We start from the raw sequence: 27,570 nt of genomic DNA on the forward strand, positions 1-27,570 counted from the left end.
TGGCTGAGAGCTAAGCCACGCCTACTGTCTGGGCCTTAAAGGGTTGTGTCCCTAGCCAGGTCGGATTATTCCGGACTGGTCGGCCACCTGTGAAGAGCTCCTGTCTTTTGCTAATAAAAGCCTTGGTTTTGATTAAAAAAAAAGAATGTCCAGAATACATAGTCCTATAAGTAAATAGTATATGTTCATGGAGAATGTACATAGAGCATAAAGGAAGAAAGGGCATGTTGACAGGCCAAGAGTAAGTAAAATAGTAACAGAATCATATAGGGGGTTAACGCTGGCCTGTTTAGCCAAATGTAAATTTGATGCAATTATATAGTCTCAATATGGATGAGATATTTGACAATATAACATATAAATAACATAACATAACAATTACAGCACGGAAACAGGCCATTAGGCCCTTCTGTCCGCACCGAACCAAACACTCCTCTCTAGTCCCACCTACCTGCACAATGACCATAACCCTCCACCTTCTTCTCATCCATATACATGTCCAGCTTTTTCTTAAATAATAAAATTGACTCTGCCGCCACTATTTCTCCCGGAAGCTCGATCCACACCTCTACCACTCTCTGAGTAAAGAAGTTCCCCCTCATGTTCCCTCTAAACCTCTGCCCCTTAACTCTTAACTTATGTCCTCTTGTTTCAATCTCTCCTACTCTTAACGGAAATAGTCTATCCGCATCCACTCTGTCTATCCCTTTCATAATCTTAAATACCTCTATCAAATCCCCTCTCAACCTTCTACGCTCCAAAGAATAAAGACCTAATCTGCCCAATCTCTCCCTGTACTCTAGATGCTTAAACCCAGAAGTACTCTCTACATTGCTGGTCACATACTGTCAGGCTATCCAACATTGTGAAGAAAGGCAACACAGGATCTAACAAAGAACAGATAAACTGCCCAGATTGAATAGCTTATCATTGTTTACCATGAACAGAAAATCCCAGGAGAGATATGTTCTCAAGTATTCATTTGAACCTCCATAATGTGTAAATTTATTAAATTTCTGAACCAAGATATATTGGAATCCTTAGAGAGATTCTGAATTAATACATACAAGCACCAAATATGTCAGACTTGGAAAACATTAGAGAGACATTGAAAGAAAACATTAATTGGAATGACCATATTTTCATTTGGACCTGCACTTTCTATGGCCATGTGGAAGGAAAACTAAGCAACACCAACACAAAATTACACCAGGGGACATATGTACAAAGTGAATGGAGGAAAGTTTAGGTGAGACATCAGGGATAGTTTTTAAAAAAAGAGTTGTGGGTGCCTGGAATAGTGTTGGAGGCATTTAAGAGAATCTTAGGCATGTGGATTAAAGAAAAATAGAGGGTTACAAGGTAGGAAAGGTAAAGTAGGGATAACATTGAGGGCCAAAGGGCCTGTACTGTGCTGTAGTGTTCTATGTTCTAAAATTATCCTTTTGAGACCAGGGTTCAATTTCAGTATATATTAATAGCACTGAGGAGTTGAATGAGATATTAAGTTAGTCTCAACTGATATCATTGTCATCTAAAAACAAGCTCCTCCAGTACATTTTAACATCACTTCCACAAATTCTTCATTCTTCCAACAGGCCACTGCCCTTTTGCCCTACTATTAAATTCTGTGCAGCTACTATTTTTATGGAGAAGAAAAAGAGGGATGTGGTAGAAATGGTTAAAACTTGTGTATGATGTTAAACTTGACTATTTAGAAGCAATCTGAATTGAAAACTGCTGATGCCTAGTTTACAATAGCCTTGAGTGATAAGAGTAGTGCTAAGAGGTCATGAAGTGTCTGGGAAGGGGGTGGGTGGGGGGAGAGGGAGGGAAGGGAGAGGAGGTGTGTGGAATAACTCTTGTATCCTGATAATATGAAAGGAGAGAATTATTAAGCTGTGCTCAAAAGCTAATTGACCCATTTATATAAAGATTTATTAGACATTGAATGGGGGAATGTAAGAACGAATCATGCCAGTTTATGTATTTTTCTGTACGTATGAACTTTTATAGCCACTGAAATTTAGAGTTCTGAAGGTAGTGAAAGCTACTGCAGACTCTCCATGATATCAGGTTAATAAACTCTTAAAGCGAATCTCGAAATCTCCACTTTTGAGTTAATTTCCATGACAAAGGATAATAAGGAAATGTGAAATCACGAGATAGTTTTTGTTACATCATGCCAAGTATCTCTGTAACGATTTTTAAAGATGAAATGAAGATCAGGAGTAAAATTCACTTTTGAGTTCTTTCCTGATTCATAATACAATACTCATGTTTGGAATTCTACAAGCATTCATACAGAATTTAAGGTACAAAATGTTCATATAATTTTACCTACCAAAGGGTCCTCATAAACATCTGGGTCCAAGTGTAGTAACTGAGGATATAATACAATTTGGTCTCCTTTACGCACAGCAAACTTTCTAGACGAATCAAGAGTTAGCACAAAATTCTCCGTGGCAACACGTAACATCAGTGACGCACTGGATAACCGTAAAGCCTCATTTATTAGAGTACCTGTTCAAAATGTTTTCAAAGAATTCCTTAGCAATGATTCAGAAAGCATCATATTAAACAAAGTCACATATTAATTCTCTCAAATGTATGAGGTAGTTACACAATGGCTGAATATTCATTTATTTTATAATTAGCTGCAATAGCACTGAGGTAAGTTATACAAATTCTCTTCCACAGAATTATTCTAATATTGTGGATGTTCATGTATCCACAACAAATTTGTTGATTATATATCTTAATAGTAAGAACATTAAAAACCATATCAAATGTAAATCTCTTATGTGTCTGGTACCACAGAATTAATTTGTTTATGAAATCATATAAATGCATAACTCAGAGGAAGATTATATTTTCATGAACATAATTCCCAAATCTAGCTTCTTTCAGATGGTCTGTAGTCCTTCATTTTTTTAATTGAATTGAATTGATCAGGTCACTGGTCTTCAAGGACACATTCAAATATTGTGTATGCACTCACACAATTAAGACTCAAAGACATGATGCTTTCTCATCCTTTACTTCTTATAGACTAACATGGCACAGGATATGGAAGTGTGACATCATGATGTGGCTCTTTTGATATCCAGCAGAGGGCGGGCTTATACCCAACAAACAGCCTCTGTCTCAAACATAATTTGAAGAAAATAATTCCTAATTGTAAGGCATTTGGAAATTTGTTAAGAAATAGATACATAAAAGATAGTAATCCACAGATTGCTATTGATAACATGCATCCTTGAGTTCAGAAGTATGAGGAAAGCACAGATAAATCTATCTTTATCCATATTTGTTACTGGGGAGGACTTTAAATTGTATCATTGGTACGAATATGGACCACTATCTCTGGCTACTGACCCTTCACCTCTAAAATGATCTGCAATCACTTTGTTGTTTTCTTAACCCTGGCATCAATGAGATAGCTTAATTTCCTGCATTCAATCTGCAACCACAATGCTCCCTTAACTGTGTCAGCATTGAATTTCTCTTGACCTTTTTCCTCCCTTTCTGTTTAGAGAATTCATTCATGTAGCTCTAGTCTTGTCCCAAGCTATTGTCACAAAAGGAAACTTGCTTCTCCATCAGTATTCAGGATTAAATACAGGTCAGACAGCAAAATATTCTAAGGGACCTCTGAACTATCAACTTGTTCTCTTTTGGAAAGGGTGGGGTTCTCTAGTGGCTGTGTAACAGTCACCTCTTCCCACTCAACTGTTCACTTGATCTGGATGTCTGCGTGTCTTCACTTGATCTGCACGTCTGTGCGTTTTCACTTGATCTGCACAACTGTGTTTCCACTTGATCTGCACGTCTGTGTGTTTTCACTTGATCTGCACGTCTGTGTTATCACTTGATTTGCACATCTGTGTTTTCACTTGATCTGCACGTCTGTGTCTTCACTTGATCTGCACGTCTGTGTGTCTTCACTTGATCTGCACGACTGTGTTTTCACTTGATCTGCACGTCTGTGTGTTTTCACTTGATCTGCACATCTGTGTGTTTTCACTTGATCTGCACGTCTGTGTGTTTTCACTTGATCTGCATGTCTGTTGTTTCACTTGATCTGCACGTCTGTGTTTTTTCACTTGATCTGCACGTCTGTGTGTTTTCACTTGATCTGCACATCTGTGTGTTTTCACTTGATCTGCACGTCTGTGTTATCACTTGATTTGCACATCTGTGTTTTCACTTGATCTGCACGTCTGTGTTTTTTCACTTGATCTGCACGTCTGTGTGTTTTCACTTGATCTGCACGTCTGTGTGTTTTCACTTGATCTGCACGTCTGTGTGTTTTCACTTGATCTGCACGTCTGTGTTATCACTTGATTTGCACATCTGTGTTTTCACTTGATCTGCACGTCTGTGTCTTCACTTGATCTGCACGTCTGTGTGTCTTCACTTGATCTGCACAACTGTGTTTTCACTTGATCTGCACGTCTGTGTGTTTTCACTTGATCTGCACGTCTGTGTGTTTTCACTTGATCTGCACGACTGTGTTTTCACTTGATCTGCACGTCTGTGTGTTTTCACTTGATCTGTACGTCTGTGTGCTTTCACTTGATCTGCATGTCTGTTGTTTCACTTGATCTGCACGTCTGTGTTTTTTCACTTGATCTGCACATCTGTGTGTTTTTCCTCCTGAAATGTTCAATCCACAAAACACTCACCTCACAGATGGGCTCCAGCTCTTTCAGTTGACAACACTTTCTGCACATGTCCATGTCACAATAAATATTCTTAACTTGTTGTGTACTCTATGGTTTTGAGGTGCCATAACATAGAACATAGAACACTGCAGCGTAGTTCAGGCTCTTTGGCCTTCGATATTGTGGCAACTCATACATTCCTTAAAAGTAAGTACTCAACCCTCCCTACCACATAACCCTCTATTTTTCATCCATTCATGTTCCTGTCTAAGAGTCACTTATATGGCCATAATGTTTCAGCCTCCACTACCATCCCTGGCAAGACATTCCTGGCATCCACACTCTCTACATAAAAAAACATCCTGATGTCTCCCCTAACCTTCCTTGCCTTCACTTTGTACACATGTTCTCTGGTATGGGAAACAGGCACTGGCTGACCACACTATCTATGCCTCTCATAATCCTGTAGACTAATGGTTCTCAACCTTTTTCTGCTGACTCACATATCATTTTAATCATTCCCTATGCCATAGGTGCTCTGTGATTAGTAAGGGATTGCTTAAGGTGGTATGTGAGTGGAAAGAAAAAGTTTGAAAGCTAAGGTTTTAATCGTACCTAATTGACTCGTTATGTGCATGGTTTCAATACTCCAAAGGAAATGGACCAATGACAATTTTTCCTCAAGCAAAATATTTCAGTTACAATTGGGTCTAGAGCAGTGGTTCTCAACCTTCCCTTCCCACTCACATACCACCTTAAGCAATTCCCTTATTAATCACAAAGCACCATGGCATAAGGATTACTTAAAGTGGTATGTGAGTGGAAAGGAAAAAAGTTGAGAACCACTGCTGTAAACCTCAATTAAGTCTCCTCTTATCCCTCTACACTCCAAAGAGAAAAGTCCCAGACCTCTATTACTTTAGCAATGAAGAGTACAAGAACAGGCCTTTCAACCCATTGAAATTGATGCCAAATTAAAGTAGATCTATTCTGATTGCCCATGATCCACATTCCCTGCTTATTCATATCCTAAACAACATTATATTTCCTTCCTCCATCTCCCCTAGCAGTGTATTCAGGCACCTACCACTCTCTATGTAAATAATGAGCCCTGCATATCACCTTTAAGCACTCTTCCCATCATCTTAAATACCTGACCTCTCAACAGGCATAACCAAAGCACCAGAACAACAACTTTTCTTCAACGTACTTTGTTCCCTCACACTTAATCCTAAAATTTGTTTTATGTTGAAGCAGTACTTCAGGGAGTTAGGATTTGTTCTGCTTATTCCCAATACTCTGCAAGTATTCCTGGAGTCAGGTACAAAGTAGGAATTTTGATCACCTAGACTGCATTTATAAAGCCAGCTTCAACTTTGAATTGGAAATATTAGATCTTTAGTTTCAAAATTTGGACAGTAATTCTATCCATCACTGCTGAACCAGTAGGAAATTGGCAATGCTGTCTAATCTATATACTGTGTGTCATCAGCTACAGGGCCGGCTTTAAGTCCATTGGACCAAATGATCCCAATTGGGCCCCTCACTTGAGAAATACAGGTGCCTTACCCTTTATCCAGGATCATTGGGACAGGACACCTGCCATTGTTTGGAATCTTCCTTATTTCGGAATCATTTTGATTTCAGTTGTTTTAAGCCCGCCTGCCTGAGTCATGATGCCATCTCTCCCCCACCCCGCCTGAATCACACTCCCATCTCTGCACCCCCGCCTGCCTGAGTTGCGCTGCCGTCTCTCTCTCTCTCGCCAGCCTGAATCATGCTGCCGTCTCTCTCCACCCTCACCTGCCTGAGTCATGCTGCCGTCTCTCTCTCTCTCTCTCTCTCTCTCTCTTTCTCTATCTCTCTCTCCCCCCCCCCACCCCCCACCACTGTACCAGCACCAGGGGAACAGTCCCCTTCTTGGTTCCCCTGCGCTGGTACAGAGGTTTCAGCTGCTTGGGGATTATGCGTAGGAACAATGACCATTGACCTTGGCTGTGATCCTGGGGCCCCGCAAAAAATATTTCCAATTGGGCCCCACAGCTCCTAAGGCCAGCCATGATTAGCTTTTCCCTACTCAAATAAAAAATAAAGTGATTAATAGGGGATTTAAGTGCCACATTAAGGAAGTTGTGAGTATTGTGTGCAGTTCTAGTCATCCAAGTACAGGGAAGATGTGCAGGCTTTAGATTGGTATAGAAGATATTTACCAGATTAGAGAGTAGGAGCTATGGGAAGAGGTTGGACAATCTTAGATTATTTTCTCTGGAACATCAGAGGCTGAGAGGAAACCTAAGAGAAGTTCATAATATCATAAGAGACAGAGGCATGGGGTCGACAGTCAGAATCTCTATTGCCCAACAACATATTAGAGGACAAGGTAATAGGGGAAGGTTTAAAGGATATGTACAGGGCAAGTTCTTTTTATACACTGAGTGTTAGGTGCCTGGAATGGGCTGCCATGTAGTAGCAGTGTAACCAGATACAATTATAGTGTTAAAGAGGCTTCTAAATTCTCACATGAATATGTAGAAAATTAAGGAATTTGCATCACTTGGAAACAGCATAGGCTTATTCATGTGTTGTATTATTCAATGTTCTATGTTCCTCACCTCTTTGGTGGAAAGTATTTCTCATGTAGAGACATACCATCAACTGATCCATGACATCTTCAGGGAATGCTGCCATTGGAAAGCAGCAACAATCGTCAAGGATCCACACCACCTAACACATTCTCTGTATTTGTTGCTGCCATCACAAAAGAGGTATTGGTGCCACAAGACTCGCACCACCAGATTCAGGAAAAGCTGCTACCCCTCCACTATCAGACTTCTCAACAGCAAACTCAATGAGGATGCCGACTGCTACAAAGAAACACACACAGTATGGCAGGTTAAGTTCACTACTTTATTAGGGATGAAAAGGCTGCTTTTATACTGTTCAAGTTCCCACCGTTTTTGCTGATTGACTGTGTCAGCCATGTGAATACAATAGCGAGTGGGAACATCCATACATATGAATACCCTTCTTCCCTAGGCTGTTTCTGCTGAGTTAGCTGGGCAGTTTGACCAACACCATTTAAGGGCTGTTGATCTGATTCTGCCCCAGCTTCTACCCAGGCCGGTTCATTGTCCTGAGAGTAGTTTTAGCGATCTCTGTCCACATCTGCTGATGTGCGATGTGGCGGCCTGATCTCTATAATTGTGGGCCGCCACATGACACCCCTCCTCCCCCAGAACAGGTGTTACAGTCTATAGTGTCAATAGGTATAGTCCCTAAAGTTTTTTGTGGTCTGCCTCTGCGTCGAGGTGTTGGTGTCTCCACAGGTTCTGCTGGGTCAATGTGGGCAGGCTTGAGTCTCTCTGTTGTGAAGACTTCTGGTTTACCACCAATGTCCAGCTTGAAGGTGACTCCATTGTTCCGGATGACTTGAAAGGGACCTTCTTATGGCTTTTGCAGTGGTGAACGGTGAGGTCCTCTGCATACAAGCACGTACTCACAGACCTTGAGTTCTTTGGGGATGTTGGACTTGGCTTGCCCATGTCTGGAGGGTGGGATTGGAGCCAGGTTACCGACCTTTACGCGCAGCCTGTCCAGGAAGGTGGTTGTCTCCTCCTGCTGTCCTCTGGCCTGTGGAACGAAATCCCCGGAAATCGTGAGTGGGGCTCCATAGAAGAGTTCAGCAGATGATGTGTGAAGGTCTTCTTTCAGCATTGTTCGGATGCCCAGTAGTGCCCAAGGTAGCTCGTCCATCCAGTTGGGGCTCTTGAGTTTGGCCATGAGGGCGGTCTTCAGGTGCCTGTGGAAACGCTCCACCATGCCGTTGGCTTGCGGGTGGTATTCCATTGTATGGTTTAGCTGAGCACCCCACAGGTTGGCAATGTTGGTCCACAAACTGGAGGTGAACTGTGCGCCCCTGTCAGAAGTGATGTGCTATGGCAGTCCAAATCTTGCAATCCAGGATGAGAGGAGTGTTTTGGCATAGGACCTGGTGGATGTGTTGGCCAGGGGGATTGCTTCTGGCCATCAGGTGAAGCGGTCGACCAATGTGAGCAGGTAGCGGAAACCCTGAGAGACTGGCAAGGGCCCCACTATGTCCACGTTGATGTGGTCAAACCTGCGTTCTGTTGGCTTGAAAGGCTGTGGGGGGACCTTGATGAGTCACTGCACTTTGGCTGTTTGGCACTGTGTACACACCTTGGCCCACCCCCGGAGTTGTTTCTGCAATCCATGCCACACATACTTGCTAGCCACCAGCTAGACCGTAGTCCTGATGGATGGGTGTGCCAGCCCGTGAATGGAGTCAAAAACTCGTCGCCTCTATGCCATTGGGACAATAGGTTGAACCTGCCCAGTGGCCATGTTGGACAGGAGGGTGGTAGTACCTGTGCCGACTGGAATGTCCTGAAGCCGAAGACCTGTAACAGGGGTCCTGTACTGTGGGATCTCGTCGTCCTGCTGCTGTGCCTCTGCCAGTGTTGCGAAGTCCAGACCATTGACCAGGGACTGGATACTGTGTCTTGACAAGGCGTCCGCGACCACGTTGTCTTTGCTTGAGATGTGCTTGATGTCAGTGGTGTACTCCAAGATGTCTCTGTTGGTGGACTGACCAGGGATCAGAGATTTTAGCCAGGGCGAAAGTCAGTGGTTTGTGTTCCATGAAAGCACTTCCCTCAAGGAAGTACTGGCTAAGTACAGCACCAGCAGCTCTCTATCGAAAGCACTGTACTTTAGTTCAGGGGGACACAGATGTTTGCTGAAGAAAGCTAGTGGGTGCCAACTTCCTTCTATCTGCTGCTCCACCAATTGCTGTTCCTGAGCCATCGACTGTGAGGGCCATGGGTGCATCTGGTCTGGGGTGGGTGTGGAGGAAAATCTGAACACAAAGGGTTAAAGGTTCACCCATAAGTTGCTTACAAGAACATACAGGAGTCAGTTGCATATTGCTGAAGTGGAGGCAGGGAACCTCAAAGTTGTGATTAATCTGCAGACACGCTTATCTGCAGACATGATAAGCTTTGGAATTCTGTGAATGATTAAATTATTGCCAAATGTTGACAATGATAAACTAATATCAGGTTGACTGCAAGAGGAAGACCACATGCAGGAATGCACTGCCATTTATTGTATATAAACTCTGTTAGAACTGGCTGTGAGCGGAGCAAGCTCAGGCTGGGTGCTGGGCATGCTCTCCAAGATACCTTGCTAATAAAACTCTTCCGAAGCGTTACTAGTGGATGTCAATAGTTGATTCTTTCTCTGCAACAGTAGGTCAGAAGTGCAGCTTTGGCCAGGGCTTCTTTGGTTTCCACAATGAACGTGATGATTTGTCGTCCCAGGTCAGGTCCTCTCCTTCTGGACATCAGGATGAACAGAGGGCGCATCACTCGGGCAGCTGCTGGGCTAAACCTGCGATAAAAGTTTATCATCCCCACGAACTCCTGCAGGTCTTTGGTTGTACTGGGCTTTGGGAAGCTGCAGATGGCCTCTACATTGTCGGGCAGTGGTGTGGCCCCGTCCTTTGTAATCCTGTGGCCCAGGAAGTCGATGGTGTTCAGGCCATACTGGCATTTGGCCAGGTTGATGGTGAGGCCGAACTCCTGCAGACGACTACAGAGATTTCAGAAGTGCTGAAGGTGTTCCTGTCAGGTTCTACTTGGTACGAAGATATTGTCGAGGTAGACGAAAGTGCTGTCCAGGTCTCAGCCCACTGCGTCCATCAGTTGCTGGAATATCTGTGCCGCATTTTTAAGCCTGAATGGCATCCTCAGGAACTCGAACAGCCCAAATGGAGTGATAATGGCCATCTTAGGAATGTCATCAGGATGCACCGTGATCTGGTGATATTCTCGCACGAGATCCACTTTTGAGAATATTGTTGTCCTGTGCAGGTTTGCCACAAAATCCTGGATGTGTGGCATGGGGTAATAATCTGGGGTGCTGGCTTCATTGAGCTGGCGATAGTCGCCACATGGTCTCCAGCCCCCAGTTGCTTTAGGTACCATGTGCAGGGGTGAATCCCATGGGCTGCCTGACCTTCAAACAACACCCAACTCCTCGAGCTTGCAGAACTCCTCTTAGCTAGTCAGAGCTTCTCCGGGGGAAGTTGTCTCGCCCTTGCCTCGGTGGGCCCTTGGGCAGGATGTGATGTCTGACGCCGTGTCGAGGGATCTCCACTGTGAACTGAGGGGAAAGGATTGCCAGGAATCCAGCTAGCATCTTGGAGAACTCATCCTCCAAGCTTTGGACGGAGTCCAGGTACATTGCCGGGAACCTAGCGTACCTCAGTGCGATGGTCTGGTAAGTCTTTGTGTGGACGAGTCGCTTACCCTTAAGGTTCAGTAGGAGGCTGTAGGCTCACAGGAAATCTGCTCTGAGAAGTGGTTGTTGCACTGCTGTCAGCGTGAACTCCCATGAGAAGTGACTGGCCCCGAACTGCAGCTTGGCCCTACGAATGCCATAGGCCTGTATACTGCTGTTGTTGATGGCCCTCAACGTGGGTCCAGCTCGCCTGCGCCTAATGCCCAACCCTGTTGGAGGTATCACGCTGACCTCTACTCCTGTATCCACCAGGAAGTGTCTGTCGGACAGGCGGACCCAGATATACTGGAGGCTCTCTTGGTGGCCAGCCGTCGTGGCCATCAGCGATAGCTGGCCTTGTCGTTTCTCTGGAACTCGCAGGGGGACTGGCATCGGTGGGCCTCGATGCCCCATCTCCGGTGGTAGAAGCGCCATCTGTCGCTGGACTCGTTCCTGCCTCTCGTCTGCTGTTCCTTGCTTGGGGCTGCTCTGGTCTGATTGCGGGACTTCTTTACGAGCCCCACGGTAGCCGAGCACTTCTGTTTCTGTTTCCACAGAATGTCTGCTCGTGCTGTGACTTTCTGGGGGTCGGTGAAATCCGCATTCACCAGGAGGAGTTGGATGTCATCAGGCAGCTGTTCCTGGAACGTCTGCTCGAACATGATGCCGGTCTGCTCATCTCCCAGGAGACCCAGCATCTCGTTGATGAGTGCCAACGGGGATCTATCTCCAAGCCCATTTAGGTGGGGCAAACGTGCTCTTCGCTCTTGCCATGAGAGTCCAAACGTCTCGGTTAATAGCTCTTTGAAGGCAGTGCAAGTGCCTTCCAATGGTGGCCTGTGGATAAAGTTGGCCCCTCTGTCTGCAGTCTACAGATCCAGGGCGCTGACCACATGGTAGTACTGGGTGATCTCTGCTGTGATGCCCCGGATCTGGAACTGAGCATCCGCCTGGTCGAACTGAGTCAGCCATATGAATAACAATAGCGGGTGGGAACATCCATGCATTTAAATGCCCTTCTTCCCCAGCCTATTTCTGCTGAGTTAGCTGGGCAGCTTGACCAATGCCATTTTAGGGCTATTGGTCTGATGCTGCCCCAGCTTCTACCCCCGCTGGTTCATTGTCCTGGGAGTTGCTTTAGCGATCTCTGTCCGTGTCTGCTGCCGCGCGATATGCCGGCCAAATCTCCACAATTGCGGGCCACCACAAGGGACTCATTTAAGGATTCTTACTTCTGCACTTTATTGTTTTTTTTTAATTCTCTCTGTATTGCACAGTTGGATTCTTTAGATTTGTTAAGGGTTTTGTTATGAGCCCAAAGGACTCCAAAACCCAGCAGCAATACATATTCACCAAGACAAAAGGTTACCTAAACAAAAGTTGCTTTTAATTATCTTTAAACATGAAAACAGGATCAAACTAACTTATCACATTAGCTTAACTAACCTAACTTAACCCCCTACTAATTCTAAGCACACGTGTATGTAATGTGTGTTTAAGTTGAGAAAAGTTCTTTGATTCATAGTCCAATCTCACTTCTCATTCTTCCAGGTTTACTGGTTGCAGGCAATTTTTATACTGTGAACAGAATTTAACATTTGTGAAGATCATTAGGGTTTATTGGTGCTTGAAAGGTAAATGGTTACCACTAAGGAAGGTTCTTGTTGGTTTTCAGAGAGAAATTTTTTGTTCGCTGGATGCAAACTGATCCCTTGTAACCAGCCACTTCAGTGTCTTGCCAAAGAAACTTGCACCATCAAGGTTTTCCAGATGATAACCTCTTTCTTTCAGGTCACCACAGAGTTCCTTTTTTTTCCCTCTTATTTCAAGTAAAACATTAGATAGCTGGTCCTCTCCTTTTGTATGAACCACAAGGGGTTTGACCAGGCTGAACTAAGCACTCACAACCCATCTTCAAATGGGGTTTTTCCACAAGCTTGTCAGCTTGTGCTGTTCAGTGCATCATACACAGAAGTAACAACAAAAATTTTGGTAGTAAAGCACAACATGGATTGTTTAATCCTGTTCAGCTCAACAATAGTTCAATATCAAACACTACATGATAAACTTTCCTTGACTACTTCAATTGTGAGTCTAAATTTACATGTGGATTACCACTACAAAATATATACTGATAACATATATCATCATGTTCTTACCCATAACTGTCATGCTTTCTAGATGTTCTTTAGTGAATATGATAGGATTATTAATGTCACCAGTATTCTGATTTGTTATGCGAAGCAGGTTTTCAATTTCATTTCTCGCTGCTTTCAGTGCTTCTGGGGACCTGCAGAATATATGAAACAAGATAACTGGCAATATGAAGAATGTGCCACTGATGACAAACATGATGGCTTACCATCTTAATATACTTAGCCCTTTGTTCATTTCTAGTCAGGAAACAAGTGGATCCTTCATTGACCCTCCCTGTTACCTCTCAAAAATTCACTTTATTGAATTTTATGAGTCAAACATGAATTTTCTCACACTACCAATTCTCCAGCTACACGTTTGCAGCCAGAGGATTCAAAAATAAAAATCGTGGCCTCTGTAAGTATTTCCTTACTTACTTTTCTTGAAACCTGGCATATCTTTTATGTAATAATACATAAAATTTCTTGCCGTAAATAAAGAGGTGCCAACAATAAGAGAAAGAGTGGCAAAAGAGACTCCTTTCAGAGACACTGAGGTTCTGTGGATTCATCTGCCCAAAGCTCTGCAGCTGTTCAATCTATTGGCAAACCTGAGCTCCTAGATTAAAATCTCTGATACAATCACGAAGCTTTCAGTGCCTGAGGCACCTTTGCAAGCCCTTTTTTCCCTTTGAATCCCCGTTCTGAAACTAGTTCTCATGAGCCCGTCTCCAGCAGCCCACGGCCTGTGTGGTTTGAGTTCTTTAACCTCCGAGTCCCTCACTAATCAACTGCTGCGTCCTCCTTTCCTGGAGTCCTGTACTGGTCTGCTAATCATCTAGAGTCTGCAATCCATCACAGTCCACTGCCAATCTTAGGCATGGACCTCCATAAATCAAGATGTTAAAAAGAAACACCATCAGCCCTTTAACAGACTGTTTAAAGCCTGTAAGCGCCATCAGCAATCATAACTGTTCAGTAGATTCCCTTTCTAAATATTTATCAGTATCAGATAAAACCAATGTTTTCAGAGAAAGTATCAATGAAAGATTTGAAAGAGGTCTTTGAAGTTATGCAATGATGGGACAGGGTAGGTTGGAAGAGGTTATAACAAAGTGACAGAATATTTGATTAAATAAAATTCATGGACAAGGAACAGAGGCAAATTCTTCATACAGATCTGTTCATTTGGATGTCTACCCATTTTTCAAGATTACCGATTAAGGGCCCAAGCCCAAAACATTGATTGCCTTTTACTTCCTATGGACACTGTTGTGTTTTTCCACCACTTTTATTACTACAAGTGATTATAATTAATTGATCTTGTGCAATTAAATATGCAAATAACTGTACCTTATTAGATAATAAAGGCTCCAGAAGCAAGCAGGAAGGGTATTAGCCTGTGACGCCCACAGCATTACGACATGAGTCTTTGCCTTGCTAAGATCATCAAGTACAGGTGAATGGTCAAAAAGATTAATTCTTTCCTCGATGAGGAGAGACTTATTCATATTCTGTTTTAATATTTTAGGCAAAAATTCTTGTTCCAGAGCCATTCTTGATGCCTTGGCTGCTCTGAAAAACGATATTGGAACACCAGTGGCTAAAGCAGGAAATACATTGTCAAACACTTTAAAATTTTCCATGACAGTGAGAATGGCAGCATGATGTGCATTCACTTTCTCAATATCATTTCCTTTCATTGCCTTTTCATTTTTACCAAAGAGTGTTAAATACCCAGCTTCAAACATTATCCTGTTTGAAAATGTATGAAGGCTTTCCGTGATCCAGCCCTCAGAATTGGAGGATGACTTGATCTGTGATATTACAAACTGGAGATTCTTCATCATACTTAAGGTCAAAGAGTCCAAGGCACTTCCCTGTAGGGTCCTGCTGAAGATTCGATGAATCTCTTCATAGCTTACCCCATATTTGGCATTTTTAAAATCTGCATGATCAAATACCTATGACAGAGCAGATGGAATATAATTAAATTTAACATCAAAATTAAGTGAATTCAATATTCACAATATATCCTTGATTATGATAAATCTTGAAAATTTCTATTTATCATTTATTAATTAAAAATGTCAACTTGTAGGTAATAAATATACAAAAGTTGCATTCTACTATCAGTAGATGAACACATTGAGAGTTACCGTTGAATGTTGCATGTGCTTGGCTCAAAATGTTAGCTCTCACAAAGCTTAAGCTACTTAGTTCTATTTCCATTTGAAAGGATGTAAAATTGTAACCTGTTCGGCTCCGAATCATGGGTCCTCTACCAGCATCACCTACGGCTCCTAGAACGCTTCCACCAGCGTTGTCTCCGCTCCATCCTCAACATCCATTGGAGCGCTTTCATCCCTAACGTCGAAGTACTCGAGATGGCAGAGGTCGACAGCATCGAGTCCACGCTGCTGAAGATCCAGCTGCGCTGGATGGGTCACGTCTCCAGAATGGAGGACCATCGCCTTCCCAAGATTGTGCTATATGGCGAGCTCTCCATTGGCCACCGTGACAGAGGTGCACCAAAGAAAAGGTACAAGGACTGCCTAAAGAAATCTCTTGGTGCCTGCCACATTGACCACCGCCAGTGGGCTGATCTCGCCTCAAACCGTGCATCTTGGCGCCTCACAGTTTGGCGGGCAGCAACCTCCTTTGAAGAAGACCGCAGAGCCCACCTCACTGACAAAAGGCAAAGGAGGAAAAACCCAACACCCAACCCCAACCCACCAATTTTCCCCTGCAACTGTGTCTGCCTGTCCCGCATCAGACTTGTCAGCCACAAACGAGCCTGCAGCTGACGTGGACTTTAACCCCCTCCATAAATCTTCGTCCGCGAAGCCAAGCCAAAGAAAAGAAAGAGGAAGAGAAAAGAGATAAAAGGCAGCTTGAATTTGAATATGGTTCATTGGTTTAAAGCACAAATTGCTGCATTCATCACAAGGAAATCACAAGATTTTTCTGCAAATTGAAAAAGTCAGTGTGGTTCGTTCAGTGACAACAACATGCATTAATTTGAAATTATCTGAAAGCAATTTACAGAGCAAAGAGTTCAAGGCAAGAGAGAATATATGGTGAGACAAACAAGAAACACAAAAAGATGGATTTAACAAGGTTTCTGAGAGTGTAAGCAGCCAAACTAATTTTTGAAGTGTATTTCAAAGCCATAATGACTACAAGGCCAAAGAAAGAGAACAAGGTCAAAGAAGTGGAGAGTCCAGATGGGATCTCACATCTAATTTCAACCCACTAGATCTTAGAGTGGTAACAAGTCAACCCCAACCCAAAGGAATTGCTAAAATGATCATAGGAAGTGTGTCATGTAGTGCAAGGAATACAAGGGAATCTTGAAACCTTAGTAAAGGTGAAATTTAATGTGGATTGAAGGAATATGAACTGGCAAATACTGCATACAAGGCTTCATATCCTTATGTGAAACTATCATACATTAGTCAACATGACCTCTTGTGGAAAATGCATGCAAATTTGTGAAATGTTCCATATTTTTGACAAACATCAACAGCTTCTGGAAGGTCATCAGTTCAGTAATTGATCTGATCAAAACTCACTTGTTTTTCCAGTGTAAGAAAATGTCCACAAATGAATGTGCTGACTGGCACATTTTGGGGAGGAGGAGTATATGCTGAGGGACATTGTGTCAAAAAAACCACAATCTAAGATCCTGGCACCACTGCAAACAGAGAGGCTGGGTCCTGTGGAACAACCTTGCAAGCACTTCACGAGTGTTCAGAAAAAACACGAGAATCATTGGTGCACACTAGTATGGGTGGATTTATGTCACTCGATGACACAATTAATGTAAAGGAAAATATACTGATTATATTATATTTCCTGTGCATATTTTTAAATAATAAAAAAAGAAGTTTTCAGTCAGTGATGGATAAAGTACTGCAAGAAATCTCAATCTGTCAGCAATCAAGCAAGCAAATATTATCACTGAAATCAAACTCGACCAAACAAAATTGTTGAAGTATTCAACATGTTATGAAGTCTGGTTCAAACGGAGTAGTATTTGTACAGTTCCATTTGAATCTCACTGAGTATAGTTTCTGACAAAGTTCTACACTTCAGTTTGTTACAATTCTCTGCTCCAACAGGAGCCAGCCTTGTTCAATGTCCCATGCGGTGTCTAATATAAGCTGAATCGTCTGTGAACATAACAAAGGTCACAACATAACAATAGTAATTAGACCTGGGATTCAAGTAGTCCACAATTCAACTTGGTAATAATGGATAAACAGTAATGAACTTTGCTGAATTTTCTACTTACATCAGGTCATTTTGGCTCTGTACCTCAACAACTTAAAAGTGTGCGATGTCAGCACCACGTGTATGAATTTGTAATTGTGTACTGTTTAACATTTTCCCATGCTTCTTTATAAATTGTGCACATTTTATTCCTGTTATGATTTCCCCACACTTTTCTATAAGTTGTTGGGTGTCAATAAAAGCTACGTGTGATTGCAAACATTTGTGTCCATACTCATTTCTCTGTGAACCCACTGAACCTGATACAGATACCTGATACTTTTTTTTTCTCAACACAACAATGGGTCGGTAAGTTTGCAGATGATATCAAGGTTGGAAGTGTTGTGGATAATGTGAAAGCTTGTAGGTTACAACAAGATATAGACAGGGTGCAGAGTTGGGCAGAAAAGTGGCAGATGGAGTTCAATCTGGATAAGTGTGAGGTGATGCAGTTTGAAAGGTTAAGCTTGAGGGCAGAGTACTTAGTTAATGCTAGGATACTTAACATTGTGGAAGAACAGAGGGTCAATGGGGTCCAAATCCATTGATCACTCAAGGTCACCACACAGGTTGATAGGACAGTTAAGAAGCCCAATGGTATGTTGAGCTTCATTAAGTAGGGTATTGAGTTCAGGAGTCATGAAGTAATATTGCAGCTCGATAAATTTCTGGTGAGACCACACTTAGAATATTGTGTTCAGTTCTGGTCACCTCATTAAAGGAAAGATGTGGTAGCTCTGGAGAGGGTGCAGAGGAGATTTACCAGGATGTTGTCTTGATTGGAAAATATGTCTTTATGAGGCAACCATCAGAGGACATCTGTATGAAGTGAAGGGAGGAAAGTTTAGGAAAGACATTAGGGATAAGTTTGTTTTACACAGAGTTGTGGAAATGCCTGGAATGCATTTCCAGGAGTAGTGGTGGAACAATGGGGACATTTAAGGGACTCTTTCAAATGCATGGATGAAAGAAAAGGTAATGAGATGGGGGGGGTGGATTCTTTTTTTGGTCAGTATATTTGGGTGGGTACAACATCGTGAGCCGAAGCACCTGTACTATACTGTAATGTTCTAAGTTCTATATATTAGATGGAGTAGAGCCATCTGATACCAGTGCCTCTACTAACCCATGTGTCTCAAAGATTAACTGCATTGGATCCACTCAACAGTTTTGTAAGATCTCACTGCTTAGTGTAGTTGCTGTTTAATACATGATATCTGGCAACAGCCCATATAGACCCTGTGAATCAGCCTTCGAGCTTATTTCTTGTCTAAATTGCATCCTCAGAGATTAGGCCCTAGAGTCTTGGCAAGTTGCAAATGTCAATCATGGTTTCTTAGGATAATTCCAGGGCAGTTTGTAAAAACATGCTCCACCACCTCCATATACATCATGCCAAAATATTCACTGAGGGTTCATCTTCAAAGTACTCTGGGAATAACCATTCAACATCTCATCTAAACATAACAACACATCTGTGATTGGTAGGCAATTCATGTAATTTGCAGTAGAAATATTCACCTGATCAGGTTTAAATCCTAGATATACACAATAATTGCAGATGATGGAATTTTAAGCTAACAATGAAAAACTCAAAGGACTCAGCAGGTCAGGAATGGAGAGAAATGGATAGTCAGAATGGGAGCAGATTAAAATCCTCCACTTACTTTAGAATAGCATTAGACCAGAAGTTCTGAGAGCAGAATTAGGCCATTCTGCCTACTGAGTCTGCTCCATCATTTGAAACATAGCTGATGCATTTTCCGCTCAACCTCGCTTTACTGCCATTACCCCACAAATCTTTGTTACCCTTACTAATCAAGAACCTATCAACCTCTACTAAATATCCCCACTGACATGGCCTCCACAGCCATCTGTGGCAATGAGTTCCATGGATTCACTACTTTCTGGCTGAAGGAATTTGTCTTCATTTCTGTTCTAAAGGGATACTCTTTATTTAAACTTTATTTATTCATTCAAAAAACAAATAATATATGATATATACAGCAATTAAACATGAACATTTTTTATATATATAAAAAAAAGAAAAGAAGAAAGAGAGAAACTCCACCCCTCCTTCAGCCAACTCTCCTAAGGAGAGCCATAAAAAAATTTTAAAAAATTTAAAAAAAAGTTAAATATACATATTAAAATCTAATCAATGTAAATTGAAATGTAAATATTCTGAATGTAACAGCCATTTATTAATAAAAAAATTATAATTATCATGTGTAAAATACATGTTTTTTCCATTATTAAAATATTTGATCTCATTATGCCATCTATTAATATCAATCATATTTGTATCTTTCCACGTACTAGCAATACATTTTTTCACTATGGATAAAGCTAAATATACAAAAACAAGCTGAAACTTATTTAATCCCAAGCTTTTCAGAGGTTGCAAACTACCCAATAAAAATACTGTTGGATCTAAAACTATTTAAATCTTATGCAGATATTCTAAAAACGATTGAATTTTCTTCCAAAAAGATTGTATATGTTTTTCTCTTTGGCTTGGCTTCACGGGCGAAGATTTATGGAGGGGTATGTCCACGTCTGCTGCAGGCTCGTTGGTGATTGACAAGTCCGATGCAGGACAGGCAGGCACGGATGCAGCGGTTGCAAGGGAAAATTGGTTGGTTGGGGTTGGGTGTTGGGTTTTTCCTCCTTTGTCTTTTGTCAGCAGTCTTCTTCAAAGGAGGTTGCTGCCCGCCAAACTGTGAGGCGCCAAGATGCACGGTTTGAGGCGAGATCAGCCCACTGGCGGTGGTCAATGTGGCAGGCACCAAGAGATTTCTTTAGGCAGTCCTTGTACCTTTTCTTTGGTGCACCTCTGTCTCGGTGGCCAGTGGAGAGCTCACCATATAACATGATCTTGGGAAGGCGATGGTCCTCCATTCTGGAGATGTGACCCACCCAGCACAGTTGGGTCTTCAGCAGCATGGATTCGATGCATGCGGACTCTGCCAGCTTGAGTACTTTGATGTTGGTGATGAAGTCATTCCAATGAATGTTGAGGATGGAGCGGAGACAGCGCTGATGGAAGCGTTCTAGGAGCCGTAGGTGATGCCAGTAGAGGACCAATGATTCGTAGCCGAACAGGAGTGTGGGTATGACAAAGGCTCGGTACACGCTGATCTTTGTGTGTTTCTTCAGGTGGTTGTTTTTCCAGACTCTTTTGTGTAGTCTTCCAAAGGCGCTATTTGCCTTGGTGAGTCTGTTGTCTATCTCTTTGTTGATCCTTGCATCAGATGAAATGGTGCAGCCGAGGTAGGTAAACTGGTTGACCATTTTGAGTTCAGTGTGCCCGATGGAGATGTGGGGGGCTGGTGGTCATGGTGGGGAGCTGGCTGATGGAGGACCTCAGTTTTCTTCAGGCTGACTTCCAGGCCAAACATTTTGGCAGTTTCCGCAAAACAGGACGTCATGCGCTGGAGTGCTGGCTCTGAATGGGCAACTAAAGTGGCATCGTCTGCAAAGAGTAGTTCACGGACAAGTTGCTCTTGTGTCTTGGTGTGAGCTTGCAGGCGCCTCAGATTGAAGAGACTGCCATCCGTGCGGTACCGGATGTAAACACCGTCTTCATTGTTGAGGTCTTTATTGGCTTGTTTCAACATCATGCTGAAGAAGATAGTAAAGAGGGTTGGTGCGAGGACGCAGCCTTGCTTCACGCCGTGGTCAATGGAGAAGGGTTTGGAGAGCTCATTGCTGTATCTGACCTGACCTTGTTGGTTTTCGTGCAGTTGGATAACCATGTTGAGGAACTTGGGGGGGGGCATCCGAGGGGTTCTAGTATTTGCCAAAGCTCTTTCCTACTCACGGTGTCAAAGGCTTTGGTGAGGTCAACAAAGGTGATGTAGAGTCCTTTGTTTTGTTCTCTGCACTTTTCTTGGAGCTGTCTGAGGGCAAAGACCATGTCAGTAGTTCCTCTGTTTGCGCGAAAGCCACACTGTGATTCTGGGAGAACATTTGGGCGACACCAGGTATTATTCTATTTAGGAGATAATCCTAGCGAAGATTTTGCTTGCAATGGAGAGCAGCGTGATTCCCCTGTAGTTTGAGCAGTCTGATTTCTCGCCTTTGTTTTTGTACAAGGTGACGATGATTGCATCACGAAGGTCCTGAGGCAGCTTTCCTTGGTCCCAGCAGAGCATGAAAAACTCATTCAGTTTGGTATGCAGAGCTTTGTCGCCAGCCTTCCAGACCTCTGGGGGAATTCCATCCATACCTGCTGCTTTGCCACTTTTCAGTTGTTCAATTGCCTTATATGTCTCTTCCCGGGTAAGGACCTCATCCACCTCTAACGTCAAGGGTTGTTGAGGGAGCTGGAGCAGGGCGGATTCTTGGACTGAGCGGTTGGCACTGAAAAGGGATTGGAAGTGTTCTGACCATTGATTGAGGATGGAGATCTTGTCGCTGTGGAGGACTTCGCCGTCTGAGCTGCACAGAGGGCTTTGGACTTGGGGTGAGGGGCCGTACACAGACTTTAGTGTCTCATAAAAACCCCTGAAGTCGCCAATGTCGGTGCTAAGCTGGGTTCGTTTGGCGAGGCTAGTCCACCACTCATTTTGGATCTCCCGGAGTTTGCGCTGAAGGTGGCTGCATGTGAGACGGAAGGCTCATTTTTTCTCTGGCCAGGAAGGCTTTGCAAGGTGGGCAGATCACTTCTTTGCCAGCAGCTCCTGGATTTCCTGGTTGTTTTCGTCAAACCAGTCCTTGTTTTTCCTGGAAGAGAAGCCCAGTACCTCTTCAGTGGATTGCAGTATGGCTGTTTTCAGCTGATCCCAGAGGGTTTCAGGAGACGTGTCCAAACAGCATGAAAAAAAGTTCCAACCGTATCACCACATGTAAAACACAAATCTGGATAGATGTTTTCGATGTAAAAAAGAAATGGGAACAACAATTCATGCAATCTGGACATGTGAGAAAGTAGAAAAATTTTGGGAAGATCTCAATCAGATATTAAATAAAATAACAGAAAACAATATACCAAAGAATCCAGAGATCTTTCTCCTAAGTAACATAAAAAACAAAGAATTTGGAATTGATTTGGAGGATGCACAAAAAAGATTTGTTAAGATAGCTCTAGCCGTAGCAAAAAAAATGTATTATGTCAACCTGGAAATTGGAAGATAATCTGAAAATACAACAATGGTAATATAGAAATGAATAAATGTATTCTATTAGAAAAAATTACATATAGTTTAAGAAATAATATTGAAATATTCGAACAAATATGGGAGCCTTACATTAAATACAATAGCGAAAACCTACCGGGGACAATCATTACCTAAGTTGATGGAAGGAGAAGGAAAGAAAAGAATGGACTCAGTAGAATTTCTGGTGTATTTTTGTTGAATGACAACATTGTCTGACTGGTTTAATGTAACCTAGATTGTATACCTAAAATGGATGGGAGGGGGGGGGGGTGGGGGGGTGGCTTGGGAGGAGGGAGGGGGGGGGGATGAAAAAGTCACTGTATATGTGTGAAAAAGAAAAAGTGTGTATCATGGCTAATGTGATTTATGGTGTGAAAAATAAAAAATTAAAAAAAAAATAAAACACAAATCTGATTCATTAAAACCATATTTTTTTATTTTTTCAGGTGTCAAATATAACTGATGTAAAAAATTGTAATTAATCATTGCATAACGTGCATTTATCAATCTAGTTACACTGTCATAACAGATATCTAACCAATCCTGTTCAGAAAAAGTAAAACCAATATCCGCTTCCCATTTAATTTTAGATCTATCCCAACCTTTTTTATCCATACCATCCTGTAATATTTGATACATAAATGAAATATAACCCTTCTCTGGTACCTTCATAAGAAAAGTCTCAAATTTAGTCATTTTAGGTAAAATCATCTCTCTACGAAACATACATTTTACCAAATATTGAATTTGATAATAAAGAAATAAAGAATTCTTATCAATACCAAAATCTTCCCTCATCTGATAGAGTTGAATGGAATTTTTTGTTTAAAGTTTTGGAGAAATTTAAGTTTGCTCCTTCTTTTATTGGTTGGATTAGGGCTTTATATAGTAAACCAGTAGCTAGAGTATTGACGAATGGTTTGATTTCGGAATCTTTTAAGTTAACTCGATCAACTCACCAAGGTTGTCCTTTATCACCAGCTTTGTTTGCGTTAGTGATTGAACCTTTAGCACAGTTGATAAGACAAAATACACAGATACAGGATATGAAAGTTTTAGATGAGGAGTGCAAAATTAATTTATTTGCTGATGATGTATTGGTGTATTTAACAAATCCAGCTCAGTCACTTTTACACTTGAAGGAATGTTTAATACAATATGGATGTCTTTCTGGATATCCCCACTGCCATCTTGGGGGTCTCTGAACCTGCTGCTGATCACACTTCACACTGGGTAAATCTTGTCACCAGTAATGCACCAACACCACATTCCCTCCTCCTTCACTTGTCCCTTCTTTCCCCCTTCCCCTCCGGTGAACTGCAATGATGACAGACTGGCCAGGGTGCCAAGTCGACACCATAACCGTTACCATGTCATTCGCTGCAGCAGAGGAGACCCCATGAAAGACCTGACCTATAAAATATGTATAGGTGTATATATTTCCTTCATTTTTTTTAATTAAAAAGGAGGGGTGAGTGTGTAAACCGCTGTTATACTATGATTGGCTACTGCCTCTGGACACGTTTCCTGAGACCGATCCTACCCATGCTCCCCACTCTTCCTGCCATGATCAGTCAATGAAGTTGATCGCTGCTCCAGTCTATAGTCAATAAAAGCCTATCAGTTTCACAACCTCAGTCTTTTGTGGTAATTGATGTGCTGTGGCGGTGCACATTCTCATGGTGAACTGGCCTCGTTTGTACCGCCATGCCGGCAGGGCAGCCGCGAGAAGATGGCGCCGTCGGGGAACCTCTGTGCCAGGTGTGTTAGAGCAAAGCGCACACCTCAGGCAAGTGTGGTGACATCATTGCTTATGCAGGGGCAGAGCTCACGCCGCCCTTAAAGGGGCACGTGCGGTTTGAATAAACAGTTAATTTGAAACCTCCAATGTGGTCATGGTGTGTTTCATTCTGTGTAGCAGTCACTACATTGGTGAGTCCAGATGGTTTTCTGGCCTCCCGATATGGATTCTGCAGCAATCAACGGAGTCGCAGTGAAACTCTCCCCCCCCCCCCCACCACTTCTGGACGCATCACCCACGTACTTAGTTTGGGCATGCAGAAGCGCAGTTTTGCCTCCGACACATCACAAGGAACTACGATGTTCTACCATATCGTGCGCACACTTGATGAAGAAACCGCAGCTAGGGTGGACGACCTTATCCATGACCCACCAGATGAAGGTAAATACCTCGCTCTCAAAAACCTCCTCCTCACACCATGGCAGCGCGCCTCCAGGCTCCTACACCTGGATGGTCTGGGCAACAGAACCCCATCTGTCCTCATGGATGAAATGCTGGCGCTAGCACATAACGAGCGACAGGGGTGCCCAGTTCACATCTGCCTTCTGGTCACAGCTGGCAAACCTCCATCACACCACCACATATCATCCCCAAGCCAATGAACTAGTGGAGCGCTTCCACTGGGACCGAAAGTCGGCCCTCATGGCTTGCCTCACCGGTCCCAGCTGGACAAATAAATTGCTTTGGGTCCTGATGACCATCAGAACGGCTCCAAAAGAAGATCTACAGGTATAATCTTTGGAGTTGGTCTACGGCGCACCGCTGTCACTACCCGGGGAGTTCTTTGGCCCGAGCATCAGCTCCGTGATGAGAGTTGGACCTTGCTGGCAGACTTGTGGGGTAAGCTCGCATCATTAGCGCCCCTACCACTGACCAACCACAGCAGCCGCCCAACCTGCATCCCCAAGGAGCTGGCCATGGCTGATTTAGTTTTCGTCCGGCGAGGTCCACATACTGGGCCCCCTGCAGCTTCCCTACAAAGACCCCTACAAAGTCCTGTAACGCTCAGGCAAGGCGTTCACCCTGGACATTGGGGGCAAGGGGGAGTTATTCATAGTCGACCGACTCAAGGCGGCACACCTGGACCTTAGTCAGCTGGTAGTGACGGCCCAGTCGAAACGACAAGGTCGGCTGCCCAGGCGGCAAAACGCACAAGCTGGTTCTGGGGGGGGGGGGGGGGTTTGTGCAGTGGCGCATATCCTCATGGTGAACCGGCCTCGTTTGTACCGCCGTGCCGGCAGGGCAGCCGCGAGAGGATGGCGCCGTCGGGGAACCTCTGTGCCAGGTGTGTTAGAGCAAGGCGCACACCTCAGGCAAGTGTGGTGACGTCACCGCACGAACAGCCTCCTGCATGCGCGAAGTTTGAAGAAACAGTTCGTTTGTAACCTCCAATGTGGTCATGGTGTGTTTCAATCTGTGTAGCAGTTGCTACAGAACATCAGTAATGATAACAGGTTTATAGCCATATACAGATTTAGTGAAATTCTTATATGTTACAGCCAAACAGGTACTTCTAAACAAAGAACAACTGTAATAATATACACAAAATTATAAAGAGATAATAACTATAAAAGATATATAAACAGATAATAAATACACTGGGCAACAAAGACTTTGTTTCCTGAACACGTTTGGATTTTGGGTTGCTGATCAGGAAAGTCACCGTAAAATGTTCCTAGCACATACCTTTATTTAGATACAACCTATTTTTGTGAGCTGTTTTGGTCAGTCAAAACATACCTCAGGATGCACTTAGTACAGGTGCTATTCACACGCTGCCTTAGGCCTGGCCATGCAGACACATTGTAAAAGTAGCTCACATATGCAAATTGATTTAATTGAATGCATTTGATGCACATGCTCTTCAGGCATAGCATAGTGAGTGTATTTAACAATTGCATTTATTGTCTTCAGGAAGATCCAATACAGCAGAAATATCTCATCAATGTTGCAACAGCTGCGCTACATTCTGTTACATTTGTGGCAAGTATATGCTTAAGGCTCAAAGATTCAGCATGCTGCACTAATTTAGAAAGCCTATGAGCACTACTCTGGCGTAGTGGTTAGCACAACACCTTTACAGTGCCAACGATGGGGTCAAGGGTTAGAATCCCACGCTGTCTGCAAGGAGTTTGTATATACTCCCAGTGTCTGCGTGGATTTTCTTCAGGGGCTCTAGTTTCTTTCCACCATTCAAAACATTCCAGAGGTGTAGGTTAATTGGGTGTAAATTGGGCGGCATGGACTTGTATGTATGTCTAAATTTATAAAGTTGTGGCTGATACAAACCCTGAGCTCCTCGCATTAGTTGTGCATCATGTGTCAGCATCATTATGCAATTAAACATGCTATATTCAATAAAAAGTTAATTTGATGTTTTTCCAACTTCGTAAGTGATGCAGCAAATCTGAAATTATCTTTGTGTTCAGCTTGAAGTCATCTATCATAATTCCCAATTTCTTTTCAGGAAGAAAACCTTTTGAAAAAAAAATGCTGTCCAATGATATTGACAGTTCCCTTAGAGCAAGAGAAAAAAAATGGCATTACAATAGTGCAGTTATTTTGTTCTGTTGGAGCAGTCGATGAATAGTGTAACAAGGACACTTCAAAAGTCTGACGGCCGTTGGAAAGAAACTGTTCTTGAACCTAGAGGTGCTGGACTTCAGGTTTCTGTTCTTTCTACCTGAAGTTAGTAGTGAGAAGAGGTTGTGATTCAAATGATCGGTGTCCTTTATGATGTCAGCTGCCTTCTTGAGGCAGCATCTCATATAGAGGTCTTCAGTGGATGGGAGGCCAGAGACTGTGATGGACTTGGCTATATTTGCTTCCTTCTGCAGCCTTCTACATTCCTGGGCACTCAAATTCCCAAAACAGACTATGACACAGTATATTTACAACAGTGCACCTGTAGAGGTTTTGATTGAATATCCGATGACATGGTAAATCTCCTCAGTCTCCTTAGAAAGCAAGATGTTGGTGCACTTTCCTCATTGTTACCTCAATGAGCTGACTTCAGGAAAGGTCATATGAATATGTACTCCCAGAACCTGAGGTTCTAACCCTTTCCACCTCCATCCCACTAATGTGGACAGCTGTGTGGTCCTTTGGCCTGAAATGCACAATAAGCTCCTTGGGCTTGTTAACATTGAAAGCAAAATTACTGTCTGACATCACTGAATCAGGTTCCTGATCTCCATTCTGACACGTAATTTCCAGTTTCTCTGCCAATA

At 42.9% G+C, this 27,570-nt stretch overlaps 1 protein-coding gene across 1 annotated transcript in view; it reads right to left on the reverse strand.

Moving 5' to 3' along the window:
• LOC138755450 (cytochrome P450 7A1-like) overlaps positions 1 to 27,570 on the reverse strand; it is a 55,647-nt gene that overhangs the window by 18,492 nt on the left and 9,585 nt on the right. The window contains exons 3-5 of the mRNA XM_069921437.1: positions 14,456 to 15,066; positions 13,127 to 13,257; positions 2,345 to 2,523 (exon numbers count right to left, since the gene is read on the reverse strand). Coding sequence (XP_069777538.1) covers positions 2,345 to 2,523; positions 13,127 to 13,257; positions 14,456 to 15,066 — 921 coding nt within the window. The remainder of the gene's footprint in view (positions 1 to 2,344; positions 2,524 to 13,126; positions 13,258 to 14,455; positions 15,067 to 27,570) is intronic.

Source organism: Narcine bancroftii, chromosome 2, assembly GCF_036971445.1.
Source record: "Narcine bancroftii isolate sNarBan1 chromosome 2, sNarBan1.hap1, whole genome shotgun sequence".
NCBI lineage: Eukaryota > Metazoa > Chordata > Chondrichthyes > Torpediniformes > Narcinidae > Narcine > Narcine bancroftii.